This window comes from Arvicola amphibius, chromosome 3 (assembly GCF_903992535.2).
Source record: "Arvicola amphibius chromosome 3, mArvAmp1.2, whole genome shotgun sequence".
Lineage (NCBI taxonomy): Eukaryota > Metazoa > Chordata > Mammalia > Rodentia > Cricetidae > Arvicola > Arvicola amphibius.
This window is the reverse complement of record NC_052049.1, coordinates 69,437,092-69,464,591: the sequence shown is the minus strand read 5'-3', so window position 1 is coordinate 69,464,591 and position 27,500 is coordinate 69,437,092. Positions and strand designations below refer to the sequence as shown.

Sequence of the window (27,500 nt, the reverse complement as noted above, 5' to 3'; positions counted from 1 at the left end):
GAGTGGGATTGCTGGGTCCTGGGGTAGGTTGATCCCAAATTTCCTGAGAAACCTCCACACTGCTTTCCAAAGCGGTTGCACAAGTTTGCATTTCTACCAGCAATGGATGAGTGTACTCCTTACTCCACATCCTCTCCAGCAAAGGCTATCATTGGTGTTTTTGATTTTAGCCATTCTGACAGGTGTAAGATGGTATCTCAACATTGTTTTGATTTGCATTTCCCTGATTGCTAAGGAGGTTGAGCATGCCCTTAAGTGTTTTTTGGCCATTCGAACTTCTTCTGTTGAGAATTCTCTATTCAGTTCAGTGCCCCATTTTTTAATTGGGTTCATTAGCATTTTAAAGTCTAGTCTCTTGAGTTCCTTATATATTTTGGAGATCAGACCTTTGTCTGTTGCGGGGTTGGTGAAGATCTTTTCCCAGTCAGTAGGCTGCCTTTTTGTCTTAGTGACAGTGTCCTTTGCTTTACAGAAGCTGCTCAGCTTCAGGAGGTCCCATTTATTCAATGTTGCCCTTAATGTCGCCTTCATTTATTTATTTATTTATTTATTTATTTATTTATTTATTTATTTATTAATGGTAATCACAGCACACAGAGGGGACTCCCACATCAGTATTTTTGTATGATTTTATGTAGTCAGTAACTTTAATCATTGTTTTCAACAACAGTTGGAAACATTTCCTTTCTTGTTTCCTTTAAATCAGACATTTTCTAACCATTTTCCCTCATTCTCCTGCTCAGGTTTCATTTTTGCCACTTGTTTTTGTTTTTAAAATGCACATCTTAATCTATTCAAATTCTACACAATGCTCCGTCACTTCATCGCTGCTGTACAACAGAAAGAATGCAAACTGGAAAAAATTTGTCTTTCAGGGAAAGCCACACACCCAACACATCCCCCCCTAAAAAAACTACAGACACATTATACATCCACCATGCATGCTGATCTGACACGAAGGCTGTGAGTCACCGATAGCAAACTAACTCTGGTTACCACTTTAAGATTAATGATCCCTGCCCCCCCCCCCCCACCCCATATGACCTTTCACTTGGGAACAAAAGAACAGAGAAACGTTAGTAATCTCAGTTCATCTACCATCAGAAGAAATGATAGCTGAAAACTCAAAAGTTGGTGTCTAGATTTCTAGTTCAGTGCAAATGATGTCCTCTGGAAGTGTTAAATGTATTTTAAACTTCTATTTTTGATAGTATTAAATCATTTATAGTCTACAGTACTAATCCATTTCTATCAATAATTACTATTCATGGGCCATCAATGTTTATTTGATACAATCTGATAATATGAGAAGAAAGGTGATCACATTTATCAATTTTAACTGGACAGAAGAACACATGGATGTTTAGCTAATAAAACTTTCTTGGGTCTATACCTGTTAAAGGCAATGGATTTCAACATTTCCATGCTATGTATGAATATCCACCTTTCATTATGATTACTGAATAACTGATCAGTAGTCCCTCTGACAACACAGTTGGCTTTTTATTAGTCAGCAGTTTTAAACACAAAAAGAGTTCACTGTATTTAATTTAAAGAGATGCAAATATAGTTATATCTTTAACAGCAAAGCATTATATTTTTAAGAAAAATCATTCATATCTAGGATTAAGAGCTGCAGTTCAAACTTTTAAAAACAGGCTGATAAAAGTTCAATTGCATTATATCTACACTAGAAAAAGCAACAATGTGTTTAAATAGATCACACCATAAACAGTTTATAAGAGAAAAAAAAAACTTCCAAAGAGACAATAATCTACAAAAAATAATCACTTATATTTGTAAATCTCTAAGATTTTATTCAAATAATTTCAAGGAATTTTCTTTCTAACAATTCATACAACTTCATATCTTAATAAACAAAAAAGATACAGTTTATGTTGCTCGTGTTCTCATAAACTAGGGTTAGGAGTTTACATACAACTCTATATGTTCTCTAAGATCAGGACCAGAATTTACTATAAGAGTAATAATCTAATGATTATCGATATTAAAAAGTCTTATAAAATACTTCTCTGAAAGTCTTCCTTCATCAGTGTGCTGAAGAAAGTATGCTCAGAAGCAATGTAACTTTTTCTGGTCAATTTAGTGCATGATATTTTCTCTGATACAGGCTTAGAAATTAACAAAAAACACTTCCCTACTGCAATTCATTTTAAAATACAAGCTGAATTTTCTGATAACATAATCGAATTTACATGCATTAGTTAACTACTCCTTGTTCAGTTTAACATAACCAGGTACTTGTCAGTAAGTCTGTAACTGACCTTTCTAACTCAATCCACATCGGATATAAAAACAATAATCATTTTGAGTTTTGCAAGATCTATCTCAGCAGAAGACGCAATAGGCATGGAAGCTACCAAATAAAGGTTGGAGGCAGTAAGTAGCTCATGCCAGTCAGAGAAGACACCATTCTGCTGGCTTAGGAGCGACAGTGACAGCTCTTCCCAAGTTCATCAGAGGCAGGAGGGCTGTAAAACCCATCAGTAAGTTTTTCTTTTCATGTAAATCTATTCATTTTCCTATAACAGCATCAAGAAAGAGCAAGCACATTCTTGTAGTATTTATGTATATGCCCCAGCATTAACCCATTCACATTTGTCTCTGAATGATCACTATGAATTCAAAAGCCCATCCACTGCCTATTTATTCTAAAAATAGAACTGCCAAAGTAATACTCATCAAATGTACTATCAGAAATTAAAGTACGATCAGGCTCAGTATTTCAATTTAAAAAGTAGGGTACACTTACTAAAGCTTCCAGGAACACACAGAACTAATTTTCATTCTACAGCACTTCAAATAAACACATGAAAACACACACATTTAATTCTAGCTTACCTTCCCAGTTGGTCAGCCTTCCTTCCTTCACAGCTCCTCCTAAGAAGTATATTATTTTGGGCTCTGTTAGCTTTTTGTTGAACTTAAAACAGTAATTCCTTTTCCATTGTTATATATTAGAAGAAGTGATTTTTTTTTTTCCTGGTCAGTTTTGTAGGAAACTATGTCTACAGAACTTGTACTTCATTCTCTACAGTGGAACTAACATTAAGAACACAGGAAAATTCCAAAGGTCTGTCTAAGAACCGCAATAAACTGCACCAAGGAGGAAAGCTCACTGACTTTTATTCACATTGTGGAAGGGGCGATAGTTTGATTTACTTCCCATAGGACTGTCTGTCTGCTCTGGGAGGACGCAGGACAGAGTGACATCACTCAGCTTTGTCTTCACCTGCAACTTTGAAAAGTCTACAATGAAAAGTTAACTCAGGACTTTTAAATGCTTAGATTTTTTTTCCTCTTTGACCTTTAAGATAGATTAAAGACAACAATTATGTTTTCTAAACTACAAAACAAGAAATAATACAAATAATACTGGAATCTTGAAGTGTAGTAATTCTGCACAGAACACAGGATCCCGTACTGTGAAACAATGCCTTCTCAAAGGAAGACATCTTGGAGGAACATGGCATTATGGCTTGTGGGACACAAAACAGCTTGCTGTGCAATAGCGATAGTTCAGTCAAATAAATATTCTTCAGTGAGTATCTAACTATGGAACTCCCTAACAGTACAAATCCTAACTCATGATACTATTCATATCTTTTAGTCATAAAATCACTGTCCACTTTAGCATCTTCCTTTCTACTTCAGCAGCAGCTCATTATTAGCAAATAAAATAGTAGAAAGAAAGTTTATGAAGCATCATAGACAGAGACAGGACAAGAACACCTGACATGACATTATTTCCATTTGACATATAAGAAAACCAAAACAGAAAAAGAAAGTCCTTGCAAGAACAAATTAGCCAGATTTACCCCATGCCCGAGTCAAAGTCTATGCTCAAGTTTGTGTTAGTTTATGGAGGAGCATTCCCCCAAGGTGCCTTCATAATGAGATTCAGTGACTATTTCTGGTTCCTTTCTCTTTTCCATCTTCTCCTCTTTGCTTCTTTTTTGTCTTCCTCTCTGACAGGGTCACACTGTAACTTAGTCTGTATACAAACTCACTGTCATTCCCCTAACTCAGCCTCCCCAGTGACTATTCGTGATTGCTGATACTTTGGAGGATTAATAACAAAAACAAATTTTTATGTTATTACTTACAGTACATAAAAATTATTTTGAAATCTTACAGAAGTTCGATTTTTATTAGCGTGCAAAGACTAAGACATTGAGCATCTGTCTCTTGCTGAAAGATCTGTTTGTGAAATGAAGCATAAAGCTTCTTTAACACATTAGTTGCTGCTCGGGTAGCAATTACATTACATAACATCAAGATTCTTTTCCCCCATCTATAACACAATGTAACTTACTTTCACCAGTGAAGGAATTACAATCTCTTAAGTGGTTAATAGTCACACTCTGTCTTTTAAGTTATAAACTATTAGGAAAAAAGCTGAAACACTAATCTGCAAATTCATACTGCATACTAAAATTTCAGATAACCTCAGACCTATTATTCCACAGTAATCTTATTGTAAATTTTAATTATATTATTTAATTTATATGTGGCAAAATGTTTTCACTGACAGAAGACTGGTTAATTGAACAAAAGCATACTTCATATAATGCGCTGCTAAACTACAATAGATCAAAGAACTGAAATGTTAAATTGCAAATAATAAATAACATTTAAAAAGATTATTAAATATAATTTAAAATTCTAAAAAGGTTTATTTTAGAAACAAGGAAAAACAAATGCATCTTAGACATTAGCATATAAAGGAGAAACAAGTTTTTCAAGTATATAGATATACATTTTAATGAATATCATTATCATGATTTAAAAACCTACAGCACTTAGAGGAACGGACATTTTGATATGAAAAAATATTTTATTTTCTACAAAACAATATAAATAAATATTTTCAAAACAAAGAATTTTAACGATTAATAAGAGCATTTTATACCCAACAACACTACTTCCTTTTATTGTTGTATCTTTTCTGAGTTAAATCCCAAACCTGGATAGGGAGCCTGTATTCTAGTTCTGCAGATGTTTTTAAGTGCTATGAAAATCTGCTGTAAGTCTGTCAGTGACTAAATCAAATGTGTCCATAAGCAAAGCTGTGACTATTATACTAAGTGACAGAGCAAGTGTATGTTTAGAATCTTACCCACACTTTCCGGCATCACGACACCTCTGTGACTGACCGACACATCATTTCCAGGGTCACCAATAAGGCCTCAGTATGCACTCCAGGACACACACTTAGACTCCCAGGCAGTTCCTTAAGAACATCGGGGAGCTTCTTTAATGCTTTTATGTTTCTAGCATAGAGATCCAGTAACCAGTCAGTGTGTCCACTGGTGGCTTCTGTGTCACTATTACATGCCATAAGCAACTCACTGAGATGAGCCAACCCTTTGAAAGCTAGGGTGAATTCTGAAGATAAATCAAATATTGAACAAAAACTAAGCAACATCCTACTTAGTAAAAATGAACCAAATTCAAGCTGCTGGTGATAAAGATGTTTCTGTGTCTGAGCATGAAAGTTGTCCACTGTATCGTCTATATTGGTAATGGCAAATAGTTCTTCCCTGTCTTTTGGTGACAGCACATAATCCAAGGGCAACTCCCCCTTAGAGTTCCTCTGTTGTAAAAGCTCGGGGCCTGTGAAAAAGAAAATATAAATTGTTAAGAGTAAAACATTTTTATTTTGGCAGGTTAACAGCTGTTTTTTTTCCCTTTTCCCCACAAAGCTTACAGGGCTCTGCTTTTTACCATAGTTGCTACTAATTAGCTGTCTACAGACCGTAACTATCTATACAGACTAATAAAGGTGAGTTTACAAACTTAAAATTCCAGTCAATTGTTTAATGAAGCCCGCTTAGAAGCCCATACTCTAGTTGGAGAAGTAGTATAGAAGATAAATGAGACAGTTTTAAACACCTTACCTGCGCACCGTAAGAGCAAGAATTTCAGTATTCACAGACGAAATTCATAAAATGCCTTAGTGTAAGTTTGGAAAAAGGAAAAAAAAGTCTCCTTTGCATTACTGATAAAGCACTGGCAGTGTGGAAACTATAAAGCCCCTATGCAGACATAGTACATTTTTCATTTTATTCTTGCTAATGTTTACTGCCTTAAAGGTAAGGGCTTCACAGAAACTTCCATGTTAATTTTTCTAAATCAAACTGAATAGTTGATCTATCTATCAAAACAAAAACAAAAAACCTGCCAATAGTTATAGTAGGTACTTGCAGAGCACTGAGACGCTAAGGACTGAAAGTTATTCCCTAAATATTAAATGGTGTAAGGAATGTAAAGCAATGACACAGCACTCAGTCATGTGACCAAGTACAGGGACTGGACTGGACTGGTCAGTCACATCTTTAAGCCTTTACCCACTTACTCATAGAACTGTTACCTGGGATATGAAGGTACAGTAAGAGACCAAATAGGAAACTCCTATCATTATCAAATGGACCAAACAAGAGAATAGATTGTTAAGTGTTAAGACCCATAATGATGACTATAGCCACACATACGATGGCTTAAATGATTAATGCACAATTGTAGAGAAAAGAATTCCAAATGAAAATTGTAATATCTATCTTTGTTAGCATTTCAAAACAAAAACAAAATATTCTAACTTTTTCCTCTTAGGATAAAATTACAAATGCCTGAAGCAAACAAAGTTTCAGCAGTATACACTCTTAAAATTATTGCTCTCAGGACTGAAAGTCTTGAAATTAATAGCTTAGCACAGTGGTAACGTCAAACCATGTGACAGATTGAAACCCAGATTATGACTGGATTAGTAAAAAAAGAACAAAACAACAAACAAACAAAAACAAGTACTTTAGCCAAGTATAAGCAGATTTTCTATCCTAACTTACTAGTCTTTGTTAGCAAAATTCACATTGGTTGACCTAAGACTATATTATACTGATAAGCTGGATATCATACAGTAATAACTCTCATATCACATCATTTGATACAGAAACAAGTATTTGCTAGAATGTCAGATTAAATCTTGAGTAGAAAAAACATAATATTTAATAGGAAAAGCATTAGGTTTAGAAAACAAATAGTATTTTAAAAAGAAGGTAGAAGAACTACGTCAATTATGAAACAGTGTTGGTAAAACAGACACACTTAGGCCTTTAGGGGGCAGGAGAAGACTATAAATAACCAAGTCTCTCAAGCCATCACGCATCCTTTCTTAGATGTACACAGCATCACCCCCCGCCACAAACCCCCCCCCAAATCCCAATCCAAAAGCAAGCAAGCAAACAAAAACCCACATAAAGAATATGCCTTTTGATTTTACACAGAACAAGGTGCTTTATATACAACAGAAACACATTTAATTCTAAGTTAAAATTAGCACAATACAACAAATTTACACAAAGGTTTGTATTTTTCTCATTACAAGCTAGTTTTCAGTTATCTTTTTGAAAACACAAATTAGGTTGAATATTTTGAGGCAATATGTGTAATAGTTCATATGCAAAAATGTCACTAAAATGGGAGTTGCTGAAGGTAAAAATGAAAGACTCATGAAGGGCAGTAGATGCATCCAATACTTAAGTCAGCCTCTTCACACAGTCCTTGAATCATTCCTAGACTATCATCTGAAAATCCAACTTTAACTTAGGTGACTGCAAATATAAATGGAAAATATTCATAGCTATCTTTTCCATAATCTACAAAGGAATGCCTTATAAAGACAACACTGGTTTAGAGAGTTATACATATACATGTAATAAAACAAGGATAAATGGAAAACCAAAGTAGTCACAGGAAGCACTGAATCCAAAGCTTTAAGAAATGACAAGTTCACAAAGACATCATATATGTTAAGTAATATTTAATATCAACATGTTCAACTGAAAAAAACCATATTATTATATTTAAACCTCAATAGGTTATAATAGTACATATATATTATAAAATGATTCTTATAACAGCTAATAGAGTGGCTATATTTTATGAGACTTTTATCTTTAATTATTCACTAATATGAAATAAAAGCACCTTTTCTTACATAATAAGTATAAAGTGCTTTTTGCCTTATTTGCCTCTAAGCGATTTATTGAAAGCCTAGATAATTTATCGCAATCACTTTGCACAAGCACACTCACCCCCATGCTGGAGAAGCAGCTTGCCAATTTCAACATGTCCATTTGACAGTGCATCATGCAAAGGAGTCACCCCGTCCACTTGAGTGAGCAGATCTACCTCTGGACAACGTTGCAAAATTTCCTGGACACACACTGTGTTGCCATAGTTACAGGCTTCATGCAAAGGCGTCCAGCCAGCATTGTCTAGATTAGAAATCAAGGCAAGTTTTAAAACAGCACTAGTAGTACTGCTGGTGGCAAAGTACTGATATTCTGTATTCACATCCTATTACTCTGTACAGCTTCATATGGGAAAATGAACACATTGTAATCATATTTCTATTTAAAAACTGAGGATAAATAAAAAGCAACTTCAAATATTAATGTTGAAATATGATCAGAAAATTACTACTAAAATATTTTATATTATTGTTCTAAATTATTACATAATGAATTATTTTGATTTGGCTAATAACAATATTTTAAAAATATCTTCTGAAAATTTACTTAAATGATTTTTCTTAATGTGACATAAAACTATTTGTATCAAAAATTTTAAGACACTGAATGAGAGCACAAAGACCTAGGGTACTTACCTCTAACATTGATGTCTATTCCTGGCAAAGAGAGAAGAATAATCAATTTCTCCACTTGGTTTTTTATGCAGGCTCTATGCAGAGCTGTTTCCCCTGCCATAAAAAATTAATAATTATTCCAGAGAAGACAAGATATCAACTAAAGAAAATAATCAAAGGCCATGATTAGGAGATGTGGACTCATGCCAGACAATTACTTATTGAGTTTTCCTCTGACGGGTTTAAACATCTCTTGAATTAAAAAAAAAAAAAAAAGGTGTGGGGTGGGGGAGGGACCCCAGCAATCCAGAGCTTCTGTTCTGGGGGAGGGACTCAGCAATCCAGAGCTTCTGTTCTGGGTGAGGCACCCCAGCAATCCAGAGCTTCTGTTCTGGGTAGGACCCCAGCAATCCAGAGCTTCTGTTCTGGGGGAGGGACCCAGCAATCCAGGGCTTCTATTCTGGGGGAGGACCCAGCAATCCAGAGCTTCTGTTCTGGGGGAGGACCCAGCAATCCAGAGTTTCTGTTCTGGGGGAGGAACCAGCAATCCAGAGCTTCTGTTCTGGGGGAGGGACTCAGCAATCCAGAGCTTCTGTTCTGGGGGAGGGACCCAGCAATCCAGGGCTTCTGTTCTGGGGGAGGGACCCAGCAATCCAGGGCTTCTGTTTTTGGGGAGGACCCAGCAATCCAGAGCCTCTGTTCTGGGGGAGGACCCCAGCAATCCAGGGCTTCTGTTCTGGGGGAGGGACCCAGCAATCCGGGGCTTTGGTTCTGGGGGAGGACCCAGCAATCCAGGGCTTCTGTTCTGTCAGCAATTCAGCAATGAAGCTCTACAGCTAAAGCTTTAACACAGGCATTGTCTCTCCATAGTTCAAGGTTTAAAGATTCAATTCTGCCATAAAACCCCAAATGATAGAAACACCAAAAATACTTGGTTTTGCAGCAATAAAGGTTTTAAAGTGCAATTGCCCTCTCTTAAATTTATGGCTCTTTCTTATACAGCATTTATAGCTTAATTCAAATGAATGTTCCTGGCTGAGCACGAGTGCCTCCACATACTCAAGTATAATTCAGAACTTTCAATCCATTAACAGATGGTTTGCTGCTTCTCAATAGGCTGTCTGGCTTGGCTACAGCAGCACAGAGGGAGAAATGGAAGAATCTTAATATAAACACTACACATACATGCACACACACACGCGCGCACACACACACACTCGCAAACACACATGCACACACACACATGCACGCACACACATGCACACTCCTTACGTACCACTGAAAACTGAACAACACTAACACGCAGAATGACACAGTTCTTGCTGAGCAGAAGGTAGTAGCTGCTGGTCAAAATGATCTATTCATAATCTCTCTAAATAGTAAAATTTAAGTCATAGTTTGATATTAAAACAATGGTAAATACTTGTCAGTGACTGTACAGGAAACAGAATGAGATATGGTCATACCGTGTTCCTGCTATAAAATACTGATCAGCATGTTTCTATAGTGCTCAGTTTTACAGATTATCTCTGCAACTTCTACTGAGCATTTCTTCCATAAGAAGTCTCTTCAAGTTTTTCTCTATTTCTCAATTTTCTTCCTCTCCTAACTCCTTCTGCTGTTCAGACTAGTCATTCATATTCATTTTACGTTTTGAAACAATAAAACAAAGAAAACAGATACTGATCTTTGAAGTGAATATCTGAGTTTTATCCAATACTCTTCATATTTCGTGGGCAGTTATAAACTATTATACTGAAAGATGTAAAAGTTTTGATGTCACTGTTTTCATGAGTTGATACATATGAAATAGTTTGTAAATAAGAGCAATTTGTAAATCTAGCAACTTAGTTTATCCAAGATATATTATCCAAGATAATATATCTTCAGGTTATGAGATATCTAAGTAAAAGAGGCACTAGAGTAGATTATTACAGCACTGTTCTTGAAATTCCATCCATTAGGTACTTAGGCTCCAGTACAGTTAGAACCAAAAGCCAAACACATTTCAGTCTGGGCTTGGTGCCTAGAAAAGAAGAGCCCATATGCTTAACACAGCCATGTAACACAGCCTACTCCTCACTCTTTGTTCACAGAATGTGTATGGCTGAAAGAGATGAAGGATGAATTATACTTTCAAATCGAAGACACTGATCCTAAGCAGTACAGGTTCATATGGAACACCAAAGTAAGGAGGGCAAATCTGAATGAGCTCAAGGAACGTTACACACCAATAAGCATCTGGCAAGGGGGGAAAGAAAAGGAGGGGCACTCTATTAACCAGGTGCGAAACAATCACTCTCTGTGTATAAATGAGAGTTCAAGAAAATAACACACTCTCTACAAAGGTATTTCCTGCATCTACATATAGCCCAATATATAACTTCAAACATTAATCAGAGCAAATGAGTGAAATTTGCAAGTACTGATTACAACCAAGCAAAGTTCTTAATGTAAGTAATTCAGATACTTGGGATACCTTTTAGATTAGTTTTGTGAAAATTCATCTTTGTAACCAAAGAGGGGCAATTCTCCTTGGAACATGACAATTCTCCTTCTGACTTCTTTTTCAATTTTTTCAATGATGAGGAACATTTAGCACGGTTCAACTCGCTGAAAAGAAAGAAAACCAAGGAAAGCTTGCTTTTCAGTAAGGCATGCCAGCATACATGAGATAGTATTCTTCCTCCTTTAGAATGTATTCTTTTAACTTAAAACACTCACTCATTCAATCATATTGCTCTCCAATTTTTAAAACGATGTCAGCTATATAGGAACAAATTTTGGTGCATTAATTTTCACTTAATTTTCTATACCTCCAACTGCTCACTAAAAAGGTAATGAGTATAGAATGTTGGGCAAAGAAGAAACCAAGTAAATCACATCTGTAGAAAATATAAAGCTGAAAGCTAAATAAGAATGCAGGCCTTCAGAATTCCCCATTCAAGAAGTCTCTCATTTGGAAAAACCAGTATAACATCTTACATGACCACACATCTAAAAACCTCATTTATATTACAAAAATATGTTGTACTTCATGTTTCAGAAAAACATTTATATGAAACAGAGACTTGATTAATACTTTCATTTCTTTTGGGAAGCACTTGGTAGGAGGGAAGTAAAAAGAAGTGCCTAAAAGTGTCTAAAATTGAGCAATCTTCCAATCAATATACTGCAGATAATAACCCAGATAACCTAAAGTTTAAGAAAGTTTAGAGAAAAGGTCACATTCCAAAACAAAGTATAGCTGTAGCAACAGCATCACTTACGGAAATTCTGGCTGACCTTCAACTTGTTTTGGCTTTGCACCATTCAGCATTAGTAGTGCTCTCTGAGGCTCTAGGCAAGGCCGCTGGATGATTTTTTTTGGCATCTGCATTTTTCCAGCCCCATGTATGTCCATTTTCCCCAAAACAGGCAAATAGGAGTCTATCTGTTACAAAATAACATTATGTCATTACAATAACTACAAAGAGTAGTAAAAAAAATTACTTGGTCATTTTACTAACAAGTCTCATTTTATTTCTTGATTTCACAACTACATTGCCACATTATCTTCTCTAAACACGACTGAATATTAAAGTTGCCAGTTCTAAGTAATTATCTATGGAATTATTTTGTCAATATCTTGAAGCTGAGGATACCTTTAGAAAATAATTATATTTTCTACTTCAATCTGAATATTCATTTAGGAAAGTTCTTTAAATTACATATCCAACTTACAATGATTTACATTGTTTTGGTACTTGCAGACAATTTTCTCAATGGTTTTCTTCAACAGAAAGGTAAGTCCAGAATAAATGGAATAAGGAAAGAAAATACCTTTCAAGCGGGTCCTGTTGCAAAGCATTTTGCCCTGCATTTCAATAAACAAAGGGACTTGTCATTGGCTGAAGAAGCTTTAGAGCATTACATGGCCAAGACAGGAGAGAATGAAAGCAAGTGCAGCATGTATGTATGTATGTATGTATATGTATGTATGTATACATGCATGTATATATAAATAGGATACATTTTTGTAGGTTTTCCTTTTTAAATGTCAAACACAAAAATTTTTTTGGATGTAGTTTCAAAGTATTATATATTATGGCAAATATCAGGAAATACTTTTTTCTACTTATACCCCCATCAAAACTTCCACTCACTAGTCTGAAAAGATGTATTATTATTATTTATTTGTGTGTGTATTGGAGGGTGCCTGCATGTGTGCCTTAGGTCAGAGGTCCATATATGCTATGAACTGAATCTGGGTACTTGGGGAGAACACTGAGGCATCTCTCCAGCCCATTCATGAGAAATAACTAAGAATCGAAACTGAACTCAAGAACTCACTTCTTAGGAAAAAAAAAAAAGGAACCTGAACAGGGCAGTGCTTACTATTTTCTGAAGAGAGAGTGGCTCAGTGCAAGTGCTGGTAGGGCCCTGGAAGCACAACTTTTTAAAGATTGCTTCTGCAACAAACATTTGAAGCCAGGAAGATGAAAAAGAACAAATGAAGATCTCTAGTTCTTGGAAAGAAAAATCTGTAAAACCAATTAAATATAGTTATTGTTACATCTTATACATTTTCTCCATATTTTTGCAGAGGGTTGTACTCAATTGAGTGATATATCATAAGCCAGCAAGCTTTAGTTATAATTTTTAACCATATGGATGGTTATATATACATACACACATACGCACACACACACATATTGCATTATATCAAACACATACACATATATAATCCTTGTTTTTCAGGAGAAATTTCTTTTATATTTTATTTTTTTAGTACTTGAAAAACAAACATTATCACTTTAATTAAAAGTCTTAACATCACATATACGAGAGTGAAATATACTAGTGAATTTCTTATAATCACATCACTCAGGAAGCTAAAATAGAGGGACCTCTGTGAATTCAAATTAGCCTAATCTACATAGTTTCAGGTCAGCCTTAGTGAGACTCTGTCTAAAAACCAAATCAAACAAAAACAACAAAACCATATATGTAGAATAGATTATATGATTACATCATTATACCTATATGTAAAACTTTACCTTTCAGTTTCTAAATAACATTAACAATCTCAACTTGGATCCTTTTTGGAAAACTAGTTCTTAGTTTTAATTAACTTATTTAATTAAAAAAATGAACTGACTAAATTTACTTTGACACAAAATCTCATTTTACAACCCAGAATGGCCTTATTCACAATGACTCAGCCTCTGTCTCTGAGGGCAGAGATGTGCCACGGCTAACAAGAGAGTGTTTATTTTTATTTATTTATTCACTCATTCACTTATTTTTAATAAATGTGGCCATTTGTATTCTCTATGTAGCTGAGAATCACTCTTTACTATTGTTTTGCCTCCACTTCTCAAGTGTTAGGATTATAGGTGGGCATCGAGAGCACTTAGTTTTATTTAAAAAGCACACATGCAGCAAGGCAGTGGTGATGCATGCCATTAATCCCAGCACTCGGAAGGCAGAGGCAGGTGGATCTCTGTGAGTTCGAGGCCAGCCTGGTCTACAAGAGCTAATTCCAGGACAGGCACCAAAGCTACAGAGAAACCTTGTCTCAAAAAGAAAAAAAAAAAAAACAAAATAAAACAAAACAAACCCAAACAAACAAACAAAAACCAAAAAACCAAAAACGCACATGCAATTAATTTGTAACATTCAGTCTTGAGCTGATAGAAGTTTCCTCTGATAACATTCACTGAAGAGCTAGAGTACATATACAAGATAAAGAAGAAAAGTATAAAATGATATTTGAAGATGACATTAAAATTTGCACCCACTCTACAATGAGGTAATTTTAATTTATGAAAACAACAAAACCCACCAATATCCTTAAATCTTTCTACCCAAAACTTCAAGTGTTAGTAAGACAAAAATTTATTACAGACAGAATAACTGATCGAGATAAACTACTAAGGTAGCTGATTCCCATGTCATCTACTTAATGATACAAATTTTCTACTAAACTTTCTATATAAATAGTGGCATAAATAACAAACTAGAATGACAAAGAATGAAAGCAACAATAGGATACTAAAGAGCTTAAGTTAAATAATAAATCACAGTATAAAAAGTTGCCATACATAGAACAATGGACTAAAAGGCCCAGATAGCAGTGTATGCTGCTTCAGCTACCAGTTTAACTAGGCCCACCTGTACGGCCATGGGACTATTGGAATAACACATTCTTTCTCATCAAAACCAAAAGAAATTGGTTTAACTAAAAGACTAGTGAAGGAATATGAGCAAAGTGTTACTGGAACATTGCCATTATCATTTACTTTTTGTGTAAGGTTGTTTTCTCACTACACCTTCTCAGGCCTAAAGAACAGGCAAGGAATATTTATCCGATATTTTACTTAAATGAAGAACTAATCCCCATCTGAAGCTTCTAAAGAATTCTAATTAGGATAAAAATGAAATTCAAATAGTTAAACATAGATAAAGAAAATTCTGTCTGAAGTGTTGTGAAAAAACAATACCATAGATTTGATGTGAAATTGATGGGCATGAAATCTAAAGATAAGAATAAAGGGTTACACCTGTCTCCCTAAATACATACTGCCTTAATTCTCATAAAACAACTGTAAATTTCAGTAATTATACTAAATGAAAATAGGAAAGGTGAGTCTGTATCTTCAAATGAAAATGATACAATAGCCTAATCTACCCTCTTACCAACAAGTCAGAAATCACAGAGGAGAATCACTGAACTGATGCAAAAAAAAAACCCCAAAACAAAAACAAAACCAGAAAACAACAACAACAAAAAATCAGGCAGGAACATCCACAGAGAAATTACAGCAATAATAACAAAAGAAATGTCAAACCATGATTTTCATAAAGATTTGAACAAAAAAGACTACTACAATACATGGGAAAGTCTGGTGTTCTAAAACCTCCATAATAGATGACCATTTCAATTTTATTTTGAATACAGAAAGGCTGCTTCTCTCTTAAGATTAAATTGTTTACTTATTCCTGTCTCTTGACAAACCTTAAACACTAAGTTCTCTTTAGCAAAAACATAGGAAAATACTAATTTGGATTATTTTCAGAAACATATTTCAAAACATTTTAAAAGGTTTACCCATTCCATAATTTGAAACCTATGGAAACAATTCTACATACATCTGTGTTCAATTTTTCATAGCAGCTTCTTATTCAGACTGTTGTGTGTGCGCGTGCGCACACACACACACACACACACACACACACACCACGACATGTCTGTAGAGGCGAAAGGATTACTTTGTTCTACCATGTAGATCTTTTTTTTTTTAAATATTTATTTATTTATTATGTATACAATATTCTGTCAGTGTGTATTCCTGCTGGCCAGAAGAGGGCACCAGACCTCATTACAGATGGTTGTGAGCCACCATGTGGTTGCTGGGAATTGAACTCAGGACCTTTGGAAGAGCAGGCAATGCTCTTAACCTCTGAGCCATCTCTCCAGCCCCTACCATGTAGATCTTAAGAATGAAACTCAAGTTACCCAGTCTGGCAACAAATGACTTTGCCCATGGAGCTGGTGTGTACACCGAGAAAAGGACACAAAGGTAAGGAAATTAACTTAAAATAGTGGCATAATTTCAACTTCATCTAGAATTTTAAATTGGTCACATTTTTAATGATTGTGCTAATTTTTAGCTCAAATCAGTTATCAGTCACAGGTTCCAATCTGCCATTCAAGAACAGAGTACTTTTCACAGTAAGGCACAGCAAATGCCTTACTACGGAATGAAAAGACATCCAGAATATGAACAAAGCAATGAAGCAGTAGCATACATACATATCTCCATCAAGGCAAGTGTTATTACTTCATGCATCTGGCTAAAGTATAAGTTAGATTTCATTAAAGGCAACTATTACATACTAGAAGCAACACATAAAACTTTAACTGACGATCCTTAATGCTGAAGCTAATACTTTTATGGATCCTAAAACTTAAGGAGTTTCATTATTGAATGGAAGCACGGAACTGTTAGCTATTCCCTGGCATTCTAGAAAATTATGCCAAAAGTGAGATTGTTAAAAAGCACTTACTTACCTAATAGAAATGATTGGAAAGAAATGATAAAAGATATAATATAAAATTGAATTTGCCTTAAGAAACGTAAAAAAAGCCCCCCAACAAATGATATCTACTCTTAAAAAGGAATGGTAATCACCTCATAAGATCAATGAAAGAGAAACAGAAAGGAGATAAAATGATAAAAATCTTCTCACTTTGATAGAATAAAGAAACTTCTTTACAGAAAGTATCTGAATAAATTATGAATTTTGTTATTATAAACTGTATTCCTATTGCAGAATATTTTTTTAAAGAGTCAACATCACTAAGAGTAGATGAATTTTTTCAACATACCAAGATGCATTGCAATATGTGTGCAACGTTGTTTACTTGAAAGTTCAAACCACAGGCAACTTGGCATGTAAGAAAACATGGCCTTGATTTGGGGGCCACCATAGCTTATGTAGTTGAAAAGTTAGAAATTGAAGGCTACAGATTGAAGAAAGACGAGGGGGAGGAGTAACCACCTGTTCTGAAGTCAGTTATGCAGTCAGGTTTTAGGGAAGTCTTCTCATTCTGAAGACCCAAAAGTTGGCTATGATATTTCCTGAGATGACTGACATGACCTGATTATTATTAAAGACATCCTATCTTAGCTTTCAATTATGAATTATTATCAGTCATTCATTCATTCGTCAAATATACCAATGTGTACTAGTGTTTTCATTGGGTAATTGTTTGGTTCAGGAGGCTATTCCTGATATCTGTAGCCTCCTTAACTTTTGTCCATTAGGTGCCACTTTGCATCTTCTTACTCATTTTTGACCACTTTTCTTTGGAATAAAATCTTCCCCTTTTCCCTCACCCTTTGTTCAAACTCAAAAATGACTAGATAACCTGCAAAGGGGTTAAGTTCACTTATCTCAGGGAGTAACCAACAGCCATCTAAATGGTTGTAAGGCAAGTTAAATAGGAGAGAAGTCACAACTGGTAACTGTTACCTTAGCTAACTTACCTGTGCTTGGTGAGGCAATGGAACCTAGAGAAAACTTTCAAGTACAACGTTCCCTGACTAGTGTATTCAAAACGTCTATTTTTACATCTACAGGTAAGTGTAGCTTCTACCCTCATCAAAGAACTTTTCTTCCCCCTAACAAAGAGATCACCACAGAAATCTATATTTGGTTAAAATGGAGAAAACGTGTCAAGGAGCCCATTCCCAATCAATACATTTACAACGTAAACTACAGCAAAGGCTCAGAGAACGCCATGGAAAAGGGTGCAGAAAGACTCTAATAGCCTAAGGCCCAGTAATATCTCCTATAACACACACACACAGGCATGCACATCACACCCTTTATATATGACAGGGAACTGCACCCATAAAACCTTAACCATATGTCCTCTAAATAAGATCTGCACAATGAGAACACCAGCTGACATCCCCATGTGTATGGTAGAGGTTCCATCCCTAGGAAAAGAAATGTAAGTAATTAATGGCTGGTAAGAGTCTTCTCTCTGGATGAGCTCTGATTAATCCCAAGTGATCAAATACACGTACATATATATAAACACACACACACACACACACACGAATGAAATAACAATGAAGGAGAAAAGGGCATGAAGTTGGATGAGGAGACACAGGAGGAATTCAAGTGGGGAGTTTGTGGGATTGAATGGTACAAATTCAGTACTCAATGGAATTCTCAGAAACTAATAATAACATAAATGTTTAATGCTAGAGAGATGGCTCAGTGGTTAACAGCATTGAATGACCTTTCAGTGGACCCAGGTTCAATTCCCAGAACCCACATGGCAGCTCACAATGGTCCACTTCTATGGATACCCTCATATTTAAATAAAAGGAAATAAATTATATAATTTTTATAAAATGTTTTTTGTAATTCAACTATGTATAAATTTTAGGCAAAAAGAAGATAGAAGCTCTCTGTATGGAAGTATTAAAGAAAGAATTCTATTCCTTCTAAAATTGTTTCTATAGGTACACATTTGTGTCTTCTTTGAAAGAAAAGTTCATATAAATATACATTAAAGAATAGACTTTTTGAAGGAAAATCAAGACTGATTTTCAGAAGGAGTGATTCATATTACACCCTAACGAAGACACTTACCATCGCAGGAAAGGGAGATGTAGCTTCCTAAGTCAGCAGACATGTGTCGGATCACATTTCTACCCATATGAATACCAAGGAAGATCCAATAATCTATTGCTGCTCCAAGAATTCCCGTCAGTAAGTAAGCTAGTTCATGTTTGAAGACCTAGCATTACGATGGAAAAATATCATCAAAACATTAAAAATACAAAACTTTTTAAATGTTTCCTTTTACTTCTTGAGAGATCCACTACTAAATATACAGGGTATCCTAGTAACAAAAGAATGCTAGCAAGCTGTCTCTTTCTTCGTCTATCCTATGCCACCCTCTCACTATACACACTACAGTTTTGGAAGTCTGCTCTCTGAAATGACTAGGACTCTTAAGTGTTTTCACATATTTTTTTGGAGCTTGGAACTACCTACAAATAGAAAATGATATTGAGAATAGTAAGCAAGTCTAAATATAGAACTCGCTTGTTCATATATATCTCATGTACATATCCTAGAAATAATTTCGCAGTATTTTTTGATTTAGTAACCTTTTCTTTGAGAGCTGTTATATAAGATCAGGTATGGACTGTTCTGAATGTGGAGTCATGATGGCGAACAACTTCTGGATTTGGGGGTATTTAGGATTCTGGATTAAGGATGTTCAATCTAGCTTTTAACAACAGTTTATAGCAACAAAAAATCTGACCCGAAGCTATCAGGATTTTAAGTCAAGCACAATTTCTATTCAAAATCATGAGGAACCCAGGCTTCTGTGAATATTACTTAATAGAAATGTCATATAGTGTGTGCACACGCTCCATGGTACACATGTTGAGATCAGCCTACGACCTTTTGTAGCCAGGTCTCCTCTTCCACCATGGATTCCAGGGACTGAACTCAGGTTCTCAGGTTTGTGTGGCAAGTACCTTTGCCCACTGAGCCATCATAGCAAAGGACTTGAGAAATTCAATGAATATCATCAAAACATTAAAAATACAAGACTTTTCTAATGTTTCCTTTTACTACTTGAAAGATCAGCTACTAAATATACAGGGTATACTAGTAACAAAAGAATCTGTTACAAAGAAACAGACTAAGCCAACTTCTATTTAATTATAACAAAATGAACAAAATTGGAGATATAGAGATTAGTTTTGAAAGTATATTTTTTTTCATATTGTCACTTTTATACTAAATATTAAATACCTGTGAAGAACTATGTCAAGGCATTTAAAACCTTGTATGTTTTAATCCAGTGTTTATTAAACACATTTCTCTAATCTAGAAAAGTCAATATGAACTATGAAGATAAAGATGTGAGAAAATCATATTTTAATAACATTTTAATATCGACACTTTTCCAAAATGACATTAAAACAAGTTAAAATACCTATATTCTTATTTGTTTCCTATATGTTCCATGTGTGAAAATATCATTAAGTAACAGTTGGGTAAGGCATATAAAGATTTTTTTTTTTTAAAAAAACCAAAGATCTATCTGAATAGATTACAACTGCTGTGTTTAGTTATCACATCATGGCTAATGAGAAAAATGTCTAGGCATTTTGAACCCCCAGAGAATATAGTAGGCTTATTTCTCCTGCCCCTGTAAACAAATTTCTTGTAAGTATACACAATATTTTATTAGGAAAGCATTCCTTAGCTTACAGAGACACCAACCCAGCCACAAAACCTTTGACCTACAATCTGTCTTGCCTGCAAGATGTATTGGGGAAATGGTGGTACAGGATTTGTGGGAGTGGCCAATCAATGTCTGATTTTGACATGAGGCCTACTCCAAAAGAGAGAGCCCATTCCCCATACTACTTGCATGATTAGGAACCAAAGACTGGACAGCCCAGAAACCTAGGGTAGAACCAAAGACGACTGGTCTAAAAAAACAAAAAATCAAAATGATTCCTTGTAGGCGGAGGTTATACCAATTCCTAAAAACATTCAGTTATATGTTGATGCCTTATCCAGTCATCAGAAGGTTTCCTTCCACAGCAGATGTGAGTGTATGTGAGAGCCACAGCCAGACTTGTGGAGAGTCTAAACTGGACGACTCCACTGGGTCCTTCCTCTTGGAGCTCAGAGAATCCTGCAGAAGAGGGGATGAAAAGACTGTAGGAGTCAGAGGGGAAGGAGGATACCAGAAGAACATGGCTCACTGAATCAACTAAGCAGGGCTCTCTTCACTAGGTCCTCTACATACATGCTGTCTGTTAGTTTGGTGTTCTTGTAGAACTCCTAACTGTGAGAGCATGTGGGTCTCTGACTCTTTTGTCTGCTCTTGGGACTCTTTCCTCTTGTTGGGTTGCCTTGTCCAACCTCAGTGTGAGGGCTTTTGTCTTGTCCTAATGTATTTTGTTTTGTCATGTTTGGGTGTTATCTCTCAGAGACCTGCTCTTCTGTGAGGAGAGTCAGAGGGCAAGTGGATCTGGGAGAGAGTACTGGGAAGAGTGGAGGGAGGTGAAAACTGTGGCTGCGATGTAACGTAGAAGAGAAGAATCTATTTTCAATTAAATAAAAGTAGATTGAACCAGAGAAGTGTAATTCCATTTTTGAAATTATACACACGTACTAAAGAAATTAGAGCAAGGAAGACTGATGTTTATAAACATGTAGAGATGACTTTGGAACATCAAAGAAATAAATGGTATAGAATGTATCTAAAAAGTAAATGTTATAGAGTAAAAAACAACAAAACAATTGTAGAATAGAAGTTCTGTTTCTGGTTTGCTATGCAAACACATAGAAACAAATGGTCAAGCAGCACCTACATCTGTGCTATCAAACAGTAGCACAGAATGCCCCAGAGTCAAGATCAATAGCAGGTGTGAAGATGTGGTATAACATACCATGGGGAAGCATACTGCACTCTGGCAGCATTAAACATTATGTCTAAGAGAAAGATCCTGAAGCATAGGCTGAAGGGATTTTATACTGAATGGCTAGTTAACAGGTAAAACAAGCAAGGCACTTCTGATATAATTTGGGGTTACAAGAGGTGGTTGGATCCTATCAGGTCAGAATCCATGCACGCAAATACTGCTACTTCTTCCAACCTGGACTCAAAACTTGCTTCAATATTACAGTTGCAGCCATGTGACATAGGAAGCTTGCAGTTAGACTGACTGTAATAGCAGCATCAATGTAACTCTTTTATGACCTGAGAGACTAGGGAGTAGTGCCAATCTCTTGAAACTTTGCAGGAAAACAATTCTGTGCTTTGTAAAGCTGATATGCAGGTGTGACCCTAAACATATTAAGTTAGTTCTTTCATATCATTAAAGTTAACAAAATATGAAATTGATCATGTCCATAGACATTATCTAAGAATATGTCTCAAGTAGAATAATTCAGGATCACCCAAGCCCCCAGATTCTAAAACTGTTGAGTAGAAAATGTCTATGAAGATAAGCTTCATATAAAATCACAATCTAGCACTCTACCAACAACAACAACAAAAAATCAACCATTTAGGACTTTCCCTTAATTTTACATAAATCAACATATACCTATATGTAAAACCTCAATTTAAAATAATATTTCTCTTATGTTTTATTTGTATGAGTGTTTTGCCTGCATGTATGTAACTGAACCAAATATGTGCCTGATACCCATGGTGGGCAGAAGAGGGCATTGATCCCAACTGAGACTGGAGTGGTTCTGAGCCCATGGGGCTGCTGTGAACTGAAACTGAATCCTTAGCAAAAGTAACAAGGCTTTAAACTGATGACTTAACCCTCCAGCCCTAAAATAGAATTTCTTAAGGTATAATTTACCTCCAAATGTAACTAAGCAGTATAGACATTGGTAAAAGGTCTCTTGCACGGACTTTGAGGAGTAACTTCTGTAGCTATTTTACTGTGTGTCAGTTAAACAGGGCACATAGTATTGTCAGAGAACAACTTCCAAGAGTTGGTTGTATTCCCACCATGTGGATCCTGGAGATGGAACTCAGGGTCATAAGGCTTGGTGGTGACACCAGTCCTATTGTTTTTTGGGGAATAGTAAATATGTATGCTTTAAAATTATTAAGAAAATGGCAAGTAAACCATCAAAGAGAAATAAAGCCTGTTTGGAATACTGAAGTGTGTGCAAAAGCTAAAAGGAGAACATGAATTACTCAAAGAACTACCAAAGAAACAAAGACATGATTTATATTACATACGCACCCACATTAGAAAACTTTCTAACATGTAAAACTCTATTACTACACATTCTGTCAATATTATTCTTCATCATTATAAACAATCCCCTTATTAATCGTCACAATCTACTAAAAGTTGACTACTCTGTAATTCAGAACAAACTATCAGTCTGTCCTCTGGCTCCATCTGATTACTACCATTATCAGTGACACGTACCCTGTTGGAAAAAAAATCAAACAGAATCCATGCAGGATGCCTCTTCCAGTTTATACACTGGCATCAGAAATATGACAATGTTTGTTGTAATCAACCTGGTCTCCAGGTAAGGATTGCCCTAACTGGCTATAATGCTGTCAGTAAGTCACTTAAACTCTTTAAATTCAATTTATTTTTCTTTATATACAAATGGTATCCATTTCAAATTGCAACAACAAGTGGGAGTAACCACTGAAACTTAAGAAAATGTGCACATCATCCATAACCTTGACATGGCTCACCTTTGCTCTTTGCCAAGGAAAGCCCAGAGCTTTCTCAGATCAATGACAATGAAATTCACTGCCATTCTGTCACTCTGCAATACTTGTTGACTGACATTATGACAAAACAATATTAGCATAAATTGAGGACTTCTGTTTAGTTAATTACTTGAATGCTTCAACTCAGCAAATCAAAAAACAAATGCTTTACAGCACAAAAAAATGATGTGGAACATGCATGGAATTCTTCAAAGTAGAAAATACCAAAAAAATTTTAATTAAGTATAAGAATGATTTATAACAGAAAAGTATTACAATAAAAAGTAAGTAAGTGAGTTCAAGAAATTTAAATGTCACAAATACTAATTTGCGAATTTTAAAACCAGTTTTCCTATTAGAACTAATGCTACAATTTGCTGCAGATTCTCAAATATGCTGCTTTTATTTATAAATTTGAAGAAAACCTTTGAATTAAATATGTATAAATATGTTTCTATTTACTTATATGTTTCTTGAGTAACTTTTTATCCATAGTTGGCTGGTTCTTTAGTAAAACTATAAAAACATTAGTTTCATGGTTTTTAGTTTTAGATGAGAAATATCACTTATGCAAGCAAACTAATAAAAGGGGGGTTATATAAGGAATATTTAGTATTCTAAGTGATTATATTGAGTAATAAGAAAAAGACAAAAGTAATTTGTAACAATAAGCTTAAGATTATACATACTACGCTGAACTGTCAGTAAGATACAATTACTTGGTTGAGTATTTTAAATTTCTATGCATTTGGATGGTCACACTTTCATTAAAATCAGATAGTGGGTAGGATTTGCTACCAAGCCTAACAATCTGAGTTTGTTCCCAGTTACCAACAACGAAGAAAGAGAAAACTGACTTCTGCAAATTGTCTTCTGGACTCTATAATGCTGTGGCATGTGTACACCTGCAATATGTACACTATATTAATAAAATGCAATTAATTAATAAATAGCTATATTCACACAATATGATTACTTGGTGTCCAAAAGTCTAGCTATATCTAGGAGCAATTTTACTTTTCATGATTGTTTTAGACAGGGTATCGAGAACCTTGTCCTCTGGGCATAACATGGAATCCACCATCTTGAAATCAGAGCAGCTGTTATTACCTGCACAAGACCTGCACAAGATGGTATGCATTACCATTGTCTCACAGAGGAGAGGCAAGGCTCCAAAAGGCAATACGAGCTGGCTGGATCCCTGCTCCTCCCCAGTATTTATACAAAGGTAATAGTTGTGTGCATGAGGGATAGGGAAGCTTTTCTTCTAGGTTATAGTATTCTGTAAGCTTCCTCTGCTCCTAAAGGTAATTCCTCATTTATGTTCCTGTTTATAACCACAATTAAACTCAATGGCTCATCAAGGTAGAATTATGTGAAATAGTTACTTTGATATGTAGTTGGGTAAACAAGTATTTGTTTGATATCTCCCCAGGGAATTAACACAACACAGGGTCTTATATAGACCAGGTTGACTTGTCACATAGCTGAGGACAACCTAAACTCCTGATCTTCCTGTTTCTACATCCTAAGTACACTTCAGACATATGCAATTAAGTCTGGCTTAAGATTTTTCTCTTATTTTTAAATTTCAGTGCTTGTGTTAAAGGAAGCCTTAGGAATTCTGATGATCAATTTTTGAAAGCAAAAAATTGCTGTGGGACAATGATCTTGTACCCTGTAAAGATTTATCAGTTGTATTGCTTTAATAAAATGCTGACTGGCCAGTAGCCAGGCAGGAATTATAGGAAGGGTGACCAGGCAGAAAGTAGAGGCAGGGGACGAGAGCAGGAGAATTCTGGGAAGAGGAAGGGCTCAGTCTGCAGTCAAAACCCAGAAGCAGAAGAAGCAAGGTAAGAATGCTTTGCTGGTAAAAGGTACCAAGCCATATGGCTGACACAGACAAGAATTATGGGTTAATGTAGTATGTAAGAATTAATAAGAAGCCTAAGCCAACAGGCCAACCAGTTTATGATTAATGTAGACCTCTGTATATTTATTTCTTTGGGACGGAACGGCTGTTGGATCGGGCAGATAGGCACCTCTGTCAACAAAAAATGTCAGCTGAAATACATAAAACATCTTTTGAAATATATGGTAATTAAGAGAAATGTTATGTCAAGACACCCAAGAGTTTGGTAAAAAGTGAAGGAAGACTTAAAAACTACCTCCCTTTGTCCTGAATAGTTTTGGAGATTCTATCAGAGGTGTATAAAGGCATACAACTGTGGTTTCTGTAATTACTGGAAACTGGTGAGAAAGGTCACAGCCAAAGTAGGCCAAGACTTACAAGTCCCACTCTGAGACTGACAAGGTATAAAAGAGCGTTGCAAACATGTGAGTCTTATTCATCTGGGCTAAGCGGAGCATGTGACATCCACACTGGGCTCAGGTTGGTCCTTACAGAGGCCCATGACAGAAAAAGAATACACTCTCTGTAAAAAATGTATTTTGGTTTTTGACAAACTGTTTCTACAAATAGTTATTAAAATGGAAATTAAAACAGGTCATAAATAATAACTAGTACAGGAGAGAAAATAAAAGACTTAGAAGGAAAAACACATATATAGGAGACCAGGGAAATAATAATACAGGAAGAACCAACAGAACCTCACATGGAAATAAGCAGAACTGGCACAGATCACAAAATAACTATTACTGTAATGTTCAAAGGAAGAAAGTGAAACTTCTGTAGTGGATTAGAAGCCACAAAAACCAAAACAAACACAAGTTACAGCAGGAGATATAAAAGAGCTACAAGCAGGAATTAGAAAAATTAAAAATAGTCAAAATAGACATAGCTGAAAAGAATTAGTAAACAAAATTGATGAAAATACTGTATTAGTAATTTTACAAATATAAAACGGTACAGTAGCCCCATCTATAAAAATGTATGACAAGTACTATAAGTTTAACAAACAGCAATAAACAGATCGCAGGAAATATTTAAAAGAAACTGGAGACTACATGGGATTTCATTCTTTAAAAAAGAATTGGCAAGCTGAGCAGTGGTGGCGCACGCCTTTAATCTCAGCACTTGGGAGGGAGGCAGAAGCAGGCGGATTTCTGTGAGTTCGAGGCCAGCCTGGTCTATAAGAGCTAGTCCCAGTACAGGCACCAAAGCTGCAGAGAAACCCCCAAATAACAAAAAACAAAAAAGAGAATTGGATTTATGTTGGTGCGTCACCAACATCCTCTGCCTTAACAAACTACTACTGTTTACTGCCCCCAGAGAATGTACTGCCTAACTGCTAGCTATGGCATCCTCACTACCAGTTAGGAAGGCATGCCAACATGAAAAATAGGATGGCATTAAAAAAATTAAAAAAAACCTACAGAGTGGATTAAGCTTGACCTAGTAGGTGACCAAGAATATCATAAACTATAACAAAAACACGTTCTTGCAACCTAAATTCCTTCAGGGACAAAAAAAAAAATTAGCAGTAAATTCCAGAAAGCAGAAAAACCACAGCATTTCACTATAACTTACATCAGAAATTATAAGATTAAGGACAGCTAAACAAACAGAACTCATTCACAATAACATGACACCATCCATTTGCAAATCTTAAAATACATATCTCCTGAGGGTTGGCGATACTGCTTGGTAGTAAGACTCTTTGTTTACCAAGACAAGAAGATCCTGGGTTTTGTCCCTAGTACAACATATAAAGGAGAACTCAAACTTAACAAAAGAAAATACTATCCAGAAAATAATCATACCCTAAATTAAAGTATTAAATATATGAAATGAAGGTCAAGTTGTACTCAAAAAGTAATTCCTACTAAATACAAGTATTAGAAACAAAGACAAAAAGGAAAAAGATCCAAATATTAAAGATAGATGAGACAATAAAAAATTAAAAAGTGTAAAACTAACGACGTAATAAAAAAGAACCAAAGGCAGACTATTCTGAAAGGCAAAAGGCATTAGCAAAAGGCATTAACTACAATGCACTCAATATTATGTTTTCTTCGTTATACCCTCACTACACAAAATACTCTGCAATTTCCCTGCTCTACCCACGG

General features: G+C 35.4%; 1 protein-coding gene across 1 annotated transcript in view; it reads right to left on the bottom strand.

Moving 5' to 3' along the window:
• Nucleotides 1-588: 588 nt before the first annotated feature.
• Slf1 (SMC5-SMC6 complex localization factor 1) overlaps nucleotides 589-27,500 on the bottom strand; it is a 70,227-nt gene continuing 43,315 nt past the window's right edge. Inside the window, exons 15-21 of the mRNA XM_038324152.1 lie at nucleotides 18,824-18,971; nucleotides 13,046-13,191; nucleotides 11,938-12,101; nucleotides 11,148-11,281; nucleotides 8,690-8,782; nucleotides 8,115-8,297; nucleotides 589-5,637 (exon numbers count right to left, since the gene is read on the bottom strand). Coding sequence (XP_038180080.1) covers nucleotides 5,156-5,637; nucleotides 8,115-8,297; nucleotides 8,690-8,782; nucleotides 11,148-11,281; nucleotides 11,938-12,101; nucleotides 13,046-13,191; nucleotides 18,824-18,971 — 1,350 coding nt within the window. The 3' untranslated portion in view covers nucleotides 589-5,155. The remainder of the gene's footprint in view (nucleotides 5,638-8,114; nucleotides 8,298-8,689; nucleotides 8,783-11,147; nucleotides 11,282-11,937; nucleotides 12,102-13,045; nucleotides 13,192-18,823; nucleotides 18,972-27,500) is intronic.